Source organism: Antedon mediterranea, chromosome 5 (assembly GCF_964355755.1).
Source record: "Antedon mediterranea chromosome 5, ecAntMedi1.1, whole genome shotgun sequence".
NCBI classification, from domain to species: Eukaryota; Metazoa; Echinodermata; class Crinoidea; order Comatulida; family Antedonidae; genus Antedon; species Antedon mediterranea.
The window spans coordinates 29,933,949-29,949,800 of record NC_092674.1 but is presented as its reverse complement, the minus strand read 5'-3'; the positions used below and the strand labels follow the sequence as shown (position 1 = coordinate 29,949,800).

Here is a 15,852-nt window from a genome sequence, read left to right as displayed (position 1 = left end):
AATTAATGAAATCTAAGTATAGATTTATATTTCTCCACTAAAAAAATAAAGTTTTATCCTCACCGTATTTTATTTGCAGTTGTTACCAAAAAATGAAACGTCGCCATCTATAGGCGACACGATGATGAGTTTGTGTTTTTTTTAGTTAGATACGCTTAGACGTCTGGTTGTGGAAACTACAATAATACACGATTGTGGTTTTTTTTTTTCAAACCACGAAAGGGAGAATTTAATTAATTAATTTCTCTATGTTTCAACCAATTTCCCAATTGGTCGACCAGGTAAAGTAAAACAGGACGATCCATGAAATATTAGAGAATAATGTTAATGATTTGTTTAGTCTTTTTGTTCAACAGCTTTAAAAAACGCGCTAAATAACTCTCTAGGCCTAACTTCTAAATCTAATACACTATACTTATAAGGCCTATATAGACAATACTACTACTAGCTACTAGGGCCAGGCTACAACAAATGGCCTCTCGCTCCCTCCCCCAGATAGTATTAAAAGTAGGCCTAGCCTAAATAAGTAGCCAGTATGGGTGTGCGTGGAGCGAAACGAGGAGGTCCCGGCTTGGTTTTACAGTAGTAGTAGTAGTAGTAGTATTAGTAGTAGTAGTAGTAGTAGTATAAGTATAGTAGTAGGCCTAGAGTGTAGCCTGTAGGCCTAGTAGTAGTAGTAGGCCTAGTAGTAGTAGTAGCAGTAAACTCTAGTGTTGGATAGTACGGTAGCAGTGTAAGTGTACCTTCCTCTCTCCAATTCAGTTGGTCATATAGTTCAAGTTCATATTTGAATGTCTACCTTGGTCCTTACCACCCTTACTTGAGCCATCATCATTCGAATAATGAAAAAATTAAACGACCTAAAAAAAAGATGATAGCTTGAATAAACTCACAGCCTGAAGTTAATAATAAAAGTTTTACGAACACCCTTCTATAATAATAACAAACACATAGGCTAGGAACACACAAAAACCTTCATCAATATATTTCGTACACATGCTTTAAAAAAAAGATAAGATAACTTACACAAACTTGCCGAAGAGTATAGATTTCTCACAAAAATGTTACAGTATTACATTTTATTTTAATCTTAACCTTTGAGTAAATTAAATATTAATAGTTTAATCTCCACCAGCAGCAGTATGGAGGAGGTGTGCATAGGTTTATCAACTACCCAGTCAGACAAATATAAACAGCAAGATTGTAAATATGAACACATCAAGATTAGTAAAGATGAATCCATCACTCTACTACCAACAGAGAAAGGTAATCTATGTATACACTTAGGTCTCACCAGGGAGTTGCACTTCCCTGGTCAGACTAGAGAGTTTCAATTCCCTGGTCAGGCAAGAGAGTTGAAATTCCCTGGTCAGACTGGAGAGTTGCAATTCCCTGGTCAGACTAAAGAGTTGAAATTCCCTGGTCAGACTAGGAAGTTGCAATTCCCTGGTCAGACTAGGGAGTTCCAATTGCCTGTTGAGACTAGGGAGTTTCAATTCCTTGGTCAGACTAGGGAGTCGCAATTCCCTAGTCAGACTAGGGAGTTGCAATTCCCTGGTCAGAGGGCAGACTAGGGAGCTGCAACTCCCTGGTTGTACAGTAGGTCAGACTAGGGAGTTGCAATTTCCTGGTCAGATTAGCTAGTTGCAATTCCCTGGTCAGACTAAGGAGTTGCAATTCCCTGGTCAGACTAGGGAGTTGCAATTCCCTGGTCAGACTAGAGGGAGTTGTAAAATAAGGTCAGACTATCAAGGTAGGAGGTTCAAGTCATGTCAATCTGACTGGCTAAATGATGGTACTGTATGACCTATGTGCTTAAGTGTACAAACAAGTACCAAGTGTTAACAAAAAGCTTGGCAATGTTCTCCTACAGTCGCTTTTGCAATATATAACTCTCAGTAGTAAAATGAATAAAGCCTTCAGATACAAGGGAAATTCATTAAAAAGTACACCTTAATCAGAAATAACAGGTGCAACATGTAAATGTAATAGCTGTATCATGTCAATGGATTTAACATATGCTGCAGAAATACTGTAACCAAAGCATGACTTCAGTTAAATGGTAAAGTGATTAAAATAACTGAATTAACTGCTAATTTTACCAATAACTAAATTAAAAAGGACATGTGGAAACATGGTAATGGGAAACTTGCTTTCTTTGTTTTGTAGTTACTTTACTAAAAGTAAATTCCTTTTGAATTTCTCCTATTTAGATTACAAAATAATACATAATACTGTATATAATACATAATACTGTATATAATACATAATACTGTATATAATACATAATACTGTATATAATACATAATACTGTATATAATACATAATACTGTATATAATACATAATACTGTATATAATACATAATACTGTATATAATACATAATACTGTATATAATACATAATACTGTATATAATACATAATACTGTATATAATACATAATACTGTATATAATACATAATACTGTATATAATACATAATACTGTATATAATACATAATACTGTATATAATACATAATACTGTACATAATACATAATACTGTACATAATACTGTATATAATACATAATACTGTACATAATACATAATACTGTATATAATACATAATACAATACATAATACTGTATATAATACATAATACTGTATATAATACATAATACTGTATATAATACATAATACTGTATATAATACATAATACTGTATATAATACATAATACTGTATATAATACTGTATATAATACATAATACTGTATATAATACATAATACTGTATATAATACATAATACTGTATATAATACATAATACTGTACATAATACTGTATATAATACTGTATATAATACATAATACTGTATATAATACATAATACTGTACATAATACTGTATATAATACATAATACTGTATATAATACATAATACTGTACATAATACTGTATATAATACATAATACTGTATATAATACATAATACTGTATATAATACATAATACTGTATATAATACTGTATATAATACATAATACTGTATATAATACATAATACAATACATAATACTGTATATAATACATAATACTGTATATAATACATAATACTGTATATAATACATAATACTGTATATAATACTGTATATAATACATAATACTGTATATAATACATAATACTGTATATAATACATAATACTGTATATAATACTGTATATAATACATAATACTGTATATAATACATAATACAATACATAATACTGTATATAATACATAATACAATACATAATACTGTATATAATACATAATACTGTATATAATACATAATACTGTATATAATACATAATACTGTATATAATACATAATACTGTATATAATACATAATACTGTATATAATACATAATACTGTATATAATACATAATACTGTATATAATACATAATACAATACATAATACTGTATATAATACATAATACTGTATATAATACATAATACTGTATATAATACATAATACTGTATATAATACTGTATATAATACATAATACTGTATATAATACATAATACTGTATATAATACATAATACTGTACATAATACTGTATATAATACATAATACTGTATATACTGATCAGTGATAGTAATATTATTATATATCAGTTGTTTCCTACCCATTTAAGAAGTTTACACATAGAAAGTATTGGCCAATCAGATTGCTTCTTGTCTGAGGGTACAATTCTTGCACCCCTAGCTGGGCTGCTGGGTTTTCAAGAATAATTAAACACACACAGAATAAATAAAATAAACGTTTTTATAAAATCTAATTCTTTTGATCTTAAAAGTTAGAATTGAGAATCTCAACTTGCCAAACTCTATGAAAACCTTTTTTCCCATTTTCTCTCGCAGACCAACCTCCTTCAAAATTGATAATTTAAATTTATAATTACTAAATGAATTATGATTTTATTTGCAGGGTTGATTGTGATGAATGGAATAATCCATGATACAACAACTAATGCAACAAACCTAAATACTTCTAAACCATTGGATCTTTCTACCTCAACTATAATGGACTCTTCCGTGGTTTTCACTGTTGCTCCTATAACGGATCTTCCATTATCCCTGACAGCCTCTGAACACAAACTGGACCAAGACAAGACCATTATGAATGTAAGTACAACATTTTCCAATAATTACGAACTAATTTTAAAAACTTAAGCTTAATGGCCATACAGATCATCATGTAATAATTATTAATAGATGGATGTAGTTAGTATGGTGGTGTTCATAATGGTCTCATCTTTCATCCAATTTAAATAAACTTAATTTTAGCCTGGGCTTAAATGGTTCACCTAACCCAAAAATTGCACAATAGAATTGCTACAACCTGAGTTAGTTTGCAAGTTTATTTGATTGGCAGTTCATCTTAATTTTATGATTGTTGGTCTTTGAGTTTTGCATCTAATAATTATACTGTCAACAGTGAAAATGTTTACTTTTTTTTTCATATTTGAATAACATAATAATACCTTGCTTTGCACACACATTTCATCTTGTTTTTTTTAGTTATATATTTTTTAGGGCACCACTAATTGTAAAAGCTTTTTAGTTGTCCTTGTTTTATTTCTTAGCTTTACAATGTTACAATTTTACTTTATTTTATCATGAAATAAAATAAAATAAATATCATATGCGAGATATTTTCAGTTTTTTCAGAACATATATAATATTTTGTTGTGGATGCTTTTTGCTGTACATGGGTGTAATGAACTCCCTCAATCTGACATAATTCAGTCAATTTATAATTTTTCAATTGAAATTTCTCAGCAGGGGGTCCGAAGATTGACCTTAACGTAATAAATGACATAACTGGCTGAGTTTCTTGCAATTTTCCTCAATTTTGTGCAAATATGATGGCTCAGCAGGGGGTCTAATTTTGTAAACATGAAGGAATTGTGTCAGGGATGATTTCATTACCAGTCTGTCTTGGTTTGTGTATTCTGTTCTGTTGTTTCATGAGGAATATCTTTGCAGGGGGTATTTGGTTGTTGGAGGTATACCGTAATGAAAACACTGGATAATAGTAAATCTAGTTATCTAAATATTTAGATGCTGATGGCAATGGTCCATTTTATTAATGATTATCAGTGTTTTTTTTATATTTCATTTCAAAACATTCACATGTAATACATTTTAATAATGTAGTTAATTTTTAGAATTGTATAGATGAGGATGAGTTCATTTATGTGATGATTATTCTAATGGTATCTGTTGTGTTTGTTATTTAATGTTATCAGTGAAATTTGTATTTCTTTCAATAAAACAAATTTATAACATATTAGGTACATTTTCCTGCTTAAAGTAAAAGAAATTTGTACTGTACAATTTTAATTAGCTTATATTGTATAGCATAGAGATATTATATGAGTTCACTATAATATCTCGATGATTGTATTAAAAATGGTCAACGTAAGGTACTACTTCATACTACAGTACCATCATCCATGTTCATACAGTACACACTATTGGCAGGATACGACATCATACAGTACACACTATTGGCAGGATACGACATCATACAGTACATACTATCCTCACTCAGAATGTTAAATTGCTTTGACAGCTTTACATTTCTCTCACTTAACGACCACATGGGTAGACTGTTGCTAGGCATCGGACATTTGCATAAATACAACAAATGATTATCAACTCAAGTTTTCATCGTCAAAATAAATTCATCTTGTGAATCAATCAATCTTTTTCATGGCCATTGGCCCATTGTTTATGAAAAATATCATCATTTAATATTAGTGTTCATTTTTAATGTGAATGTTCACTTTGACGACTGTAAGCTAAGAAAACTGTACAATAAATACTATAATTAAGTATTGTAGTTGTAGCATTAAAAAATTGAACTAAAACTTGATTTTTACTGGTAAATAAATAAAATACAATGAATTTATTTTATAATTCAGTTTCAAAATATAAACCAAGATGTGACAACTTTGACTCATTTGTCCGAACCTGACTTTGTGAAAATGCAGGATGTGGCTGACCAATTTACCATCACCACGGCATCAGGCTTAACCACCGCTCCAGGAGGACAGTTAACACATAATCATGTGATTGAGGTTCTCAGCTGTGATTGGTTGAATTGCTTTCTTAAGTTTACAACGCAGGAGGATTTAGTCAACCATGTGAACCAGTGTCACATCTTGCTGGACAACGCTACTGGGTATTGTTGTAAATGGGTTGGCTGCACCCGTAACGGCAAGAAATTCAATGCAAAGTATGTTTTAGCAGGCAGGGATACCTGCCTGGTCTTAGTTTCTGTGCCCAGATGTCCTCCAAGTGTATATTATTTAATGCAGGGGTTTTATCAGGCAGCCCAAAGGCTAAATGCATCCATTTTATAGTGCTAAACCAATTTTTTTTAAATAAAAATAATGTTAAAAGAGGTGTTAATGTCCAAGGCTCCTTGTAACTATATACAGTATGCTCTTCTTTATATCTGGCCCACAAGATTATTTGTAAATTACAATCTGGTCCATGGTACAGAAAATGCTTGAGAACCTATGATGTATTAATATTTGGATGGATTTTTCCAGAAAATACAGTACTTTAACCTTTTAGTAACCTTTTAACGTTAAAATGTTATATAATTAAAGGATTTATCTAAATAATTCCTCCATGTATAAGGACAATACGTTTTTATAAACAATTTTCTTTAGCAATCAATTAACAAATATATAATAATAAATTTCCTCCATGTATAAAGACAATACTTCTATATAAATTTTCATTAATATAACAATATGTTCTTTTTCTTAGATATAAGATGCGTATTCACGTCCGGTCACATACAAATGAGAAACCTCATGAATGTCATATTTGTAAGAAATGTTTCTCACGATCAGAGAATCTAAAAATCCATAAAAGATCCCACACAGGTATGTGAAAGCCCCTAATTTGATTATAAACATTATGAGACTAGTAGCTCTATCATTATGAGACTAGTAGCTCTATCATTATCTCATCAATTTATCAGTAATCTTTATCAACATTCATCAAATATCATGTGAAGTCTCATAACATTGAATTTATCAATGTTAATGTTTATTTTGATTTTTTTGGCCAAATATAAAGTAAAATTATTAGTCTCTGTTTTCCAGAAGAAACATTTTATACATATGGGGAATAGGACCGTAACATGAACCTAAAGCTCTGTCTACACTATCAAACTAGTTTGAAAAAAAATGTGATGTGCCCATATATGGTAGTGATATGACATCATCATGTTCATATATGGGCACATTACATTTTTTGTCACATAAAGTTTGATAGTGTAGACAGAGCCATATACCCTATTTTGTGCATAATTTAGGATCTGTCTATGTACAGAACTGTAATAAATGAAACGAGGCAATTTGTGTGTATTTTATACTAATACAGTGTCTCTACAGCTTTTTTCTATTAATTCATTTTGTTTCTTTATTTCAAAGGAGAAAAACCGTATATGTGTCCAGTGAAAGGATGCAATAAGCGTTACTCAAACTCAAGTGATCGCTTCAAACACTCCAGAACACACGTAGTTGATAAACCGTACGTTTGTAAAGCGCCCGACTGTAATAAATGCTACACTGACCCAAGCTCACTTAGAAAACACGCAAGATCGCATAACCATTACATCTCAAAACCAGAGAACCCGTCATCAAAACCAGTTAAAGCAGTGATACCGGACGTTTTGCTAACGCAAGACCAACATATTGTGTACCCAATGCTGCTCAAAAAATTAAGAACCCCACCATCCCTACCTCATATTTTAAATTTCCCACCGCAGTATCTGCCTGTTTCACGCATGTTATCAGTCGTACAAGGAAATTCACCAAACAACATTCTCGATTCAACAAAGTCACATGATGTATTATCGAAAACTCAGGTTATGATTTCTAGTAAAACTAACAACAATCTCGAATCCGAGGGCCAATTTACCAAAATTGAGAACGCTTCTATATTATCGACTCAACTCGCCAAAGAACAAAACTTGCTGATGTTGAATGAAGGTGATCTTAAATTGCCTTTTATTAAATCAGAACAATTGCAATCAGGGCACTGTCCAGCTTTGTCTACAGTTATATCTACACTAAGCAAGTAAACAGCTTATGTTAACATGAGATAATACTCTTCCACCATCATTCAAGAATGCCAATTCTATTGACATCTTCAAACAGTTGCTGAAAACCCATCTCTTTTTCATAGCATATGAAATGACGTAATTTCTACCTAGTTCAAGCCTTGAAATTTATTTTGGTCGTAGCGCTTTAGAGAAAATTTGTTTTGGTTAGACACTATACAAAACACAGTTATTATTATAAGTGCTTGTTTGGTGGAAAGGGATGGGGATGAGTACCTTCAGCAACCCCATAATTACTGTACTGTATCTGCTGTTGACGGAGACTACATTTTTATAGAATTGGTGCAATTTTTTTTAATTCCAACTTGGTAAATTACATTTTTTATATTATTAAATGTATTTTTATATTATTAATGTATTTGTAAATAGTGTTTAAAGTTTTTAATGCCTCAGGCAAAATTTTTGAAAAAAAAAAGCAATGGCCTTAACACGTTCACTGCCACGGCGTATTTATACGTCAAAAATTGCGTGTCGCTACTTGCCAAGACGTAATACTACGTCAAAATCGTAGCACTTTTGTATTGTATGTAGAATCGCTGGCAGTGGTGATTGGAACAGGAATTATCGCATGGCAGTTTATGAATGATGTACGTAAACGATAATCTAAAAATAAATGTCATATGTTTGTTTGTGTTTATTCCCTCATGCATTGAATATGGTTGATACGATGGCGCCCTCACACTCAATATAATCATCTCAAACATGTCATAAATTGCGCTAATAGTAAATAAAAATAATAAAGGATGAAATGATTCAGTGTGGTTTACTGTTTTTATCTCTCGATGATAGGTTTGACCGATTTTAGCGCGGAAAATCCCCGACGTATATTTACGTTCCTGGCAAAGTCAATAAAATTGTTGGACCATTGCCAGTGACGTATTTATACGTCTCAACGGTTTTTCCCGCCATCGTATTTTGAATGACATCATGATAGTCTGTGACCAGATGTTACACTTTCAAACTGTAATTTAATATGTAAACGGGACTTGGCACTGGGACAGAAATTACGGAAAATGCCTTGGCAGTCAATGTGTTAAAAATCAGTGAAGATATTTATTCAATGTAAAATGTGCATGTTTATAACCTTTATTTTTGTCAAAATTTACAACATAACCCAAAATGATTTTGTTTTGTTAATCTAAAATGATACATAGTGAGTATAAACACAGTATTAAAAATGCATCTTACTGTCCTTATTGCCATGGCAATAGATGGCAGGGGGTACCAGTACATTGATGTACAAAAAGTAAATATTTTAAAATAATAAACTTAAAACATTGTGTTTTTACAATTCCTTTCAATTGTGTGTTTGAATACTATATTTCTCAATAAAAGGAAGAGGATGTCAAGAGTACAGTAATTGTAATGTTATATCAGGGAGTTTGATCAATATGTATTACATGACATACAGACCTCCAGACTTGGGAAAATAACATTTTGGGAAGTTGTTTTAATAGCATATCCAAACTATAGAGGGTGCTATAACATTGTCAGACAGAGAGCCATATTATTATACTGTAGTGGGAGATATCATGAGTCTGCAACATACATACACCATAAAGTATAATTAAAAGTTGAAAACTGATGAATCAATTTATTGCTGAAATATAATTATAGTATACAATTTGGCACTATTGTATAATTCAAGTCAAATTTGCTGAATGAAGCAAAACCTTGCGTCGCCTGTGAAATTGTTTGAAAAGCAAAGAAATACATTTTTAATAATTGCAAAATTGTATTTGAACAGCGAGAAACTATACTCTCATTCAGTTACATCTTTCTAGTTCTAAAATGGTGCTGTGATGGGGAGTTATTAAAATTCATCTTTATACTGAATAGAATCATAGAGATATTATAGTAATAATATCTCTATGATAGAATTAAATCCTCTAGAATGTGAGAGACTATAAATACCAGAAGAATTATTTCACACTGTGAATTACACATCATGTGACACTCCTGGTTCCAAAAGATAGAGATAATTCTCTGATTAATGAAGATACAACATTCAAATCATACGATTTGAACCTAGGATCACAGCATTGTAAGCAGTGCACTATGTCATTCGACCACTACCATTTCTTCATATTACATACAGATGGTCCAAATTTATTTTTCTTTATGACTGAATAGTCCTATTGTTCTTTTTTTTTCTGTCATGTTCCTTGTTTCTCTGTTCCATCTTTTATCTTTTTACGTGATGCTGCTTCATTTACTTCCTCTATTTCTTGGTCTAATCTTTCTTTTGCCCTTACAATCTGAAACGAAACAAAGTTAAGCTGAATACTGAAAACTCTTAGTCTTAACTAAATAGCATGAAATGGATACTAGAAGGTATGTGTTGAAAACTTGATGAACTTACTATTGTTGAATCTGTAGGGCGAAACCTCATCAAGAAAGGTTTAATAATAATAACAAATAATTTATTTATTTTTAATCTTTCTACATAACAAAAAATAACACAAGTATAACGTAAAAGTAATAAAACTGACATCTTGTGATGTGCTTGACCAGCCAACTAGGATTAAATAATACCAAGATTTAACAAATTTAGAAAATTACATAGAAAAATATGCTATAATAAAATGTTAATAAAGTGTTCTAAAAATACAATTGCTATCTGAACATTCTAATTGTCTAAAAGTTAAAAATTCTAATTGTATAAAAGTTAAAGCCCCATTCCCTACGTTTTTTAGATCTAATTTAAGATCACAAACTATATTTAATGTAAAAATAATACTATATGGTCCTATTGCGATAACTTTTTTCGTCTTTAAACGGTTAAAAATGTGAAAAATAAATCGATTCTAATAATTATAGCGGCCCGCTATAAATCCCAAAATGCATTGCGCGCGGATTGATATTTTTGTTTTTCACCTGTAATTCGCCCACTTTTCGATCGATCGTGAAGCCAAAACAAATGGAAGACTCCTAACTTTTCAGCGAAAATACCGGGTTTTCCCCAATTTGTATCAACGGAGTCTGGCAAAAATAGAAAGACAATTAATGCAGCAACTATACAACGTCAGGCTAGGTATATAGCTAGCGTACGATGTTCGTACGTTATCGATGTTTACCAGCTAGGCCTACAAAACTAAGCCTAGCTAGGCTAGGCCTAAGACCGTCCACAAGAGGTCGATCGCCGCGAGCTACTTAGGTAGTGCATTGTTTCTCACTTTTTATCATAATTTACCATAAAACGTACATTTAAGACAAGGAATGACATGGTTTAATGTTTTTAAAGTGATATATATGTATTATTTTCCAAAAAACGTCCAAAATTGCAGGGAAGGGGTCTTTAAACATTATGATTGTATAAACGTTGGAAATTCTGATGGTATAAAAGTTAAAAATTCTGATTGTATAAAAGTTAAAAATCCTTATTGTATAAAAGTTAAAAATTCTGATTGTAAAAAAGTTAAAAATTCAGAGTAGTTAGAATCTAAAAAAAAATCATGTACATTTGTAAAATAAAAATATGAAAAGTTAAATACCTTAGATTGTAAATAAAAAGATCCTCCTTTCGCTTTATCATTAACTTTAAATAAATGTTCATATTGTTTATTAATAGCCTCTTCATCAATTTTGGAAACGTTGAGTATTTTCTGTGCTTCCTCTGCTGTCATTCCTGTGAGGCTGTTTGCAGCAGCCGCTTTGGCGCCTCGTTTCCCCCCTCCAGCTGATCTTGCTGCTGCTTGACTCGCTGTAATGTAAAACAATGTACAAATTTTGTTAAATAACGATAAACTATCTGTGATGTACCAGCTACTGTATAGATGAAAAATTGTAACAATTCACATAACGATGTCAGTCAAAAATACCACTTGATTAAAAAACTGACAAAACAAAACAATTTGTAAAAAATTTTTAGACAGTGAACAATTTATAAGAAAAAATTGTATTTATTTCAAATTTAAATGTACTGTATACTAACCCTGTATTTCTTGTTGCAAAGCTTTAGTAAATGCACGTCCAACAACTTGAGCTCCTAGCACTATTATTTGAGCAAGGTATTTTGCCTTTTAAATTAGGAAGAAACAAAAGTACAAAAAAAATAAAATATTGATAAACATGTGTTGAATTTGTTTCTTCATTCACCAATAATACTTTTTAGGCATAGGAATATTTTAATTTATTAATGAGTTGATGAATTATTGAGTGAAATTGTAATAATATTATCGCCCGTATTCTTAAACCGGACTTTAGTCGTAGTTCGAGCTAAAACTAAAAAAATGACGTCATTTTAATTCATAAACCGAACTTCAACTAAATCACCGACTAAATCAGGTCAACCTCGACTAAATCGAGACGGATTTTGATCGATTTTTTTAGTCCTGGAGGGGGCAGACTAAATGGTCGACTAAATGGTTTTTAAACGATGTTTATAAAAAACGTAACAGTCATTGAGTTGTTATATTGGCCAGATATTGAAGAATGAAATATCTATATTTATATTAGCTTAATTAAATATACATTGGTATAAATTATAATAATGAAAATCATCTTTATTTACAACTGTATACAAATTACATTATTTTCTTCGCGCAAGTCCGACTTGAGCTACGTCACGCCATAGCGACAATGGGAGATGCGGCAATTCACCACGCGATGGAATGTTTAGGGGGCCTAGCGCTTTCTTGTCACGCTATGAAGTGCGTGGTTCGTGGCGATCATACTTTGTTGGGGTCCTAGAAAATATAAAAGTTACCGTACCGCCATGGTTCCTAAATATATTTTTAAGATTTTATTTGTTGTTAATCAAATATACTTCACTGTTAAATTAATACTGATATTGTTCTAATAATTAACGATTAAAATTATTTTTCATGTATATAGTCCTGATGCGTAAAAAGTGTTGTAAGAAATGGAAAGTGATATCAATGTGCAAAATTTTGTCTGCTCCTCAAATACTCTCTTGTCATTGGCCAATGTATAGCCTTTGTTACCCAGACGTGTGCAACTCGACTAAAAGTTCGACTTCATTAAGTCGAACTGCAAACTTCGACTACTTCGTTTTTGAATTTAATTTGAAGTAATAGCTCGAACTACGACTTTTCCAAGTCGAACTTCAAACTACGACTAAAGTCCGGTTTAAGAATACGGGCGTATGTGTTGGTCACACAGGCTACACCAGCTAAGTAGTGTGAGCGTAGAGCCAGTAGACTAGATAGGCCTCTCATGGGGTTAGATCCATCTCGGCCGCCGACAATCTCGGCCGCCAGATTAAAAAGCTGAATTGTATGGCACGCCACCGATGCTTGTATTGTGAGTAATTAAAATGTAATGCAGCGCATACGCACATATTCTACATGTATACTAATTAATTAATTAACTTTTAATTATTGTTTTAATAAATGCTTTTTTTCTAAAATTTTCAGATTAATAAATTAGTAGTAGTGATATCAATCAATATCAATATATTTTATTATTCGATTTATTTTATATCTAAAGCTGGCTAACTTTAAAAAAATATTATTTGTGATACCCCTAAAGGTGTCAGATGAAATCGGTCGCGCTTGAAATCGGTCGCGATAAAATCAACATCCGGTATTTTGTATGGAGCGCCGCTAGATACGCTTTTTATCATATTAGTTACGTTTGATATCGGTCGCGTTTTATTTTGGTCGCGCTAATTTGTATATGGCGCATTAGATAAATTTTTAATGAAAACGCTCATTATGTTTTCAGTTAATTTTGAATATTAGAATTTCTAATAATAGGCCTACTATTTGACATTATTTTTAACCTCGATCGTTATTTTTTAAGTACAGTAAATATAAATATTATCTCATTATTTATAAATAATTTGTGTTTTCATTTTATCTTACAGGTTTTAATGAAGTGTAATGTGTTCTTTTAGAAAATTGTTTTAAAAATGTTTTGTTTTTGTTTTATTGAATATTGTGCAAGTTTTTGAAAAGATTGGCATGCCACTATTTAAAGTTTTGAAAATAATAAATAATAATGTAATAGTTAAACAAGTAGACGCGCCTATTGCGTATTTTTTAATCACAGTTAATTACGAAACTCGTTCTATACCAGCTTAGGGGTGGCTTAGGAGGTTTATGCAATAAAGGAAGATGATGCATGGATGATGATTTTTGCATTCGATATCCGCCACTCTGAAGTGAGCATGGTTTTGGGATAATAATAAAATATGTAGATACTATGCCGTTATAAATCAATCTACCGGCCCTATAGTAGGACTATGATGTACAATTAATGATAGACGTGAGAATAATGTATGGATAAGGTGGACACGATTCTCAAAGAGGTAATCTGTACTGATATTTAAACATTTAGATTTACGAACGGCGTATGAATGTGAGACACTAAGTTGCACTTAATTATTTACATTAAATGATTATTATAAATGAAGAAATAAAAGATTTTTCAAATTAAAATCTATAGTATCGTCGACGTATATACGTAAATTATATATAAATCCTACTGTCAAATTATAGAAACAGTGCTCATATTCGGAACATGATCTCATAATCGCGTCGAGCATAGCTCATTGGATCGTTTCACAAAAACACGTGCAAGAAGCCTCCTATAGACGTTTCAAACGTATGGTTATTAGTAATAGATGTCATCTTTACCTGTCCATGATTTGACACACTAATAAGTGCGTTTTTTTTAAAAAGGGGAAACCCCGTCAGCGGTACGTACGGTGGTATTGCCGAATCTTAATATCTCATTTACATACTATCGAATCTTTATACAGTATTGTATTAATAATTCACGTACGGTATTGCCGAATCTTTATATCTCATTTACATACTATCGAATCTTTATGCAGTATTGCATTAATAATTTACGTACGGTATTGCCGAATCTTAATATCTCATTTACATACTATCGAATCTTTATACAGTATTGCATTAATAATTTACGTACGGTATTGCCGAATCTTTATATCTCATTTACATACTATCGAATCTTTCTACAGTATTGCATTATATATCTAAGATTACAAAACAACGACAATCAAAGCGCACAGGCAGGGCGTTCCATACAGATTACCGTTATTGAACTAGCAGCCGCTTTTGTTGGCGGCCGCTTCGACTGTAATTCCACGTCGTCACTATTACACTATCATAACAGGCACTTTTGGCGCTCCATACAATATCGCGTTCTGTAACCGGCGGCCGAGGTTGTCGGCGGCCGAGATGGACCTAAACTAAGCCCTCTCATGGCGATGCTGTAACTTTTTTGTATGCCCACATGTTATTCCATGCATGGGCCTAGGCTAGCGCTGAAATGTGATTTACTAATAGGCCTAGGTAGGCCTAGGATCTTATAAATAACACATACAATATAATTACTCACCATATTAAACAATAAGTAATATATTTACTTGACAAACTACTGACATAACTTGTATTACATTTAGGTTATTATTCTTCTCGTCGTGTGCTCAAAAACGATAAAAAAAACTTGATCGGCACACATTATTGCATAAGCATTGACCTTTGACACAGTTGAATGCAAAAAGGCCTGTTTAAAAAAACTAGGCCAACCTATTGATGATAGAGTCGTATCGAGAACTAGTTGGGTAATTTTCCAAATAAAAATAACAAAAACCATTATTGTTTCATTGTACTTTGTAAATACGTATTATCATCGGATATCAAAAGAGCAAATTTACAGCAATACTGATAGATTTTACATCTATCTAAACTTTAAAG

The 15,852-nt window shown here is 31.6% G+C and overlaps 2 protein-coding genes across 3 annotated transcripts; one reads left to right on the top strand and one right to left on the bottom strand.

Moving 5' to 3' along the window:
- Nucleotides 1-193: 193 nt before the first annotated feature.
- LOC140050350 (uncharacterized) lies at nt 194-9,512 on the top strand. Of its 2 annotated transcripts, none has more exons than XM_072095504.1 (6): nt 194-281; nt 1,139-1,266; nt 3,941-4,137; nt 5,943-6,256; nt 6,799-6,917; nt 7,470-9,512. In XM_072095504.1, the coding sequence occupies exons 2-6, from the start codon at nt 1,143-1,145 to the stop codon at nt 8,120-8,122; spliced, it is 1,407 nt and encodes a 468-aa protein (XP_071951605.1). In that variant the 5' UTR covers nt 194-281; nt 1,139-1,142; the 3' UTR covers nt 8,123-9,512. The 2 variants fall into 2 exon arrangements, with proteins under 2 accessions (XP_071951605.1, XP_071951606.1); XM_072095505.1 differs by having other exon boundaries at nt 219-281; nt 1,136-1,266.
- Nucleotides 9,195-15,630, bottom strand: LOC140050351 (mitochondrial import inner membrane translocase subunit tim16-B-like). The gene is made up of 4 exons (XM_072095506.1): nt 15,494-15,630; nt 12,096-12,180; nt 11,656-11,864; nt 9,195-10,419 (listed from the first exon to the last, which is right to left on the bottom strand). The coding sequence occupies exons 1-4, from the start codon at nt 15,494-15,496 to the stop codon at nt 10,318-10,320; spliced, it is 399 nt and encodes a 132-aa protein (XP_071951607.1). The 5' UTR covers nt 15,497-15,630; the 3' UTR covers nt 9,195-10,317.
- Nucleotides 15,631-15,852: the final 222 nt, after the last annotated feature.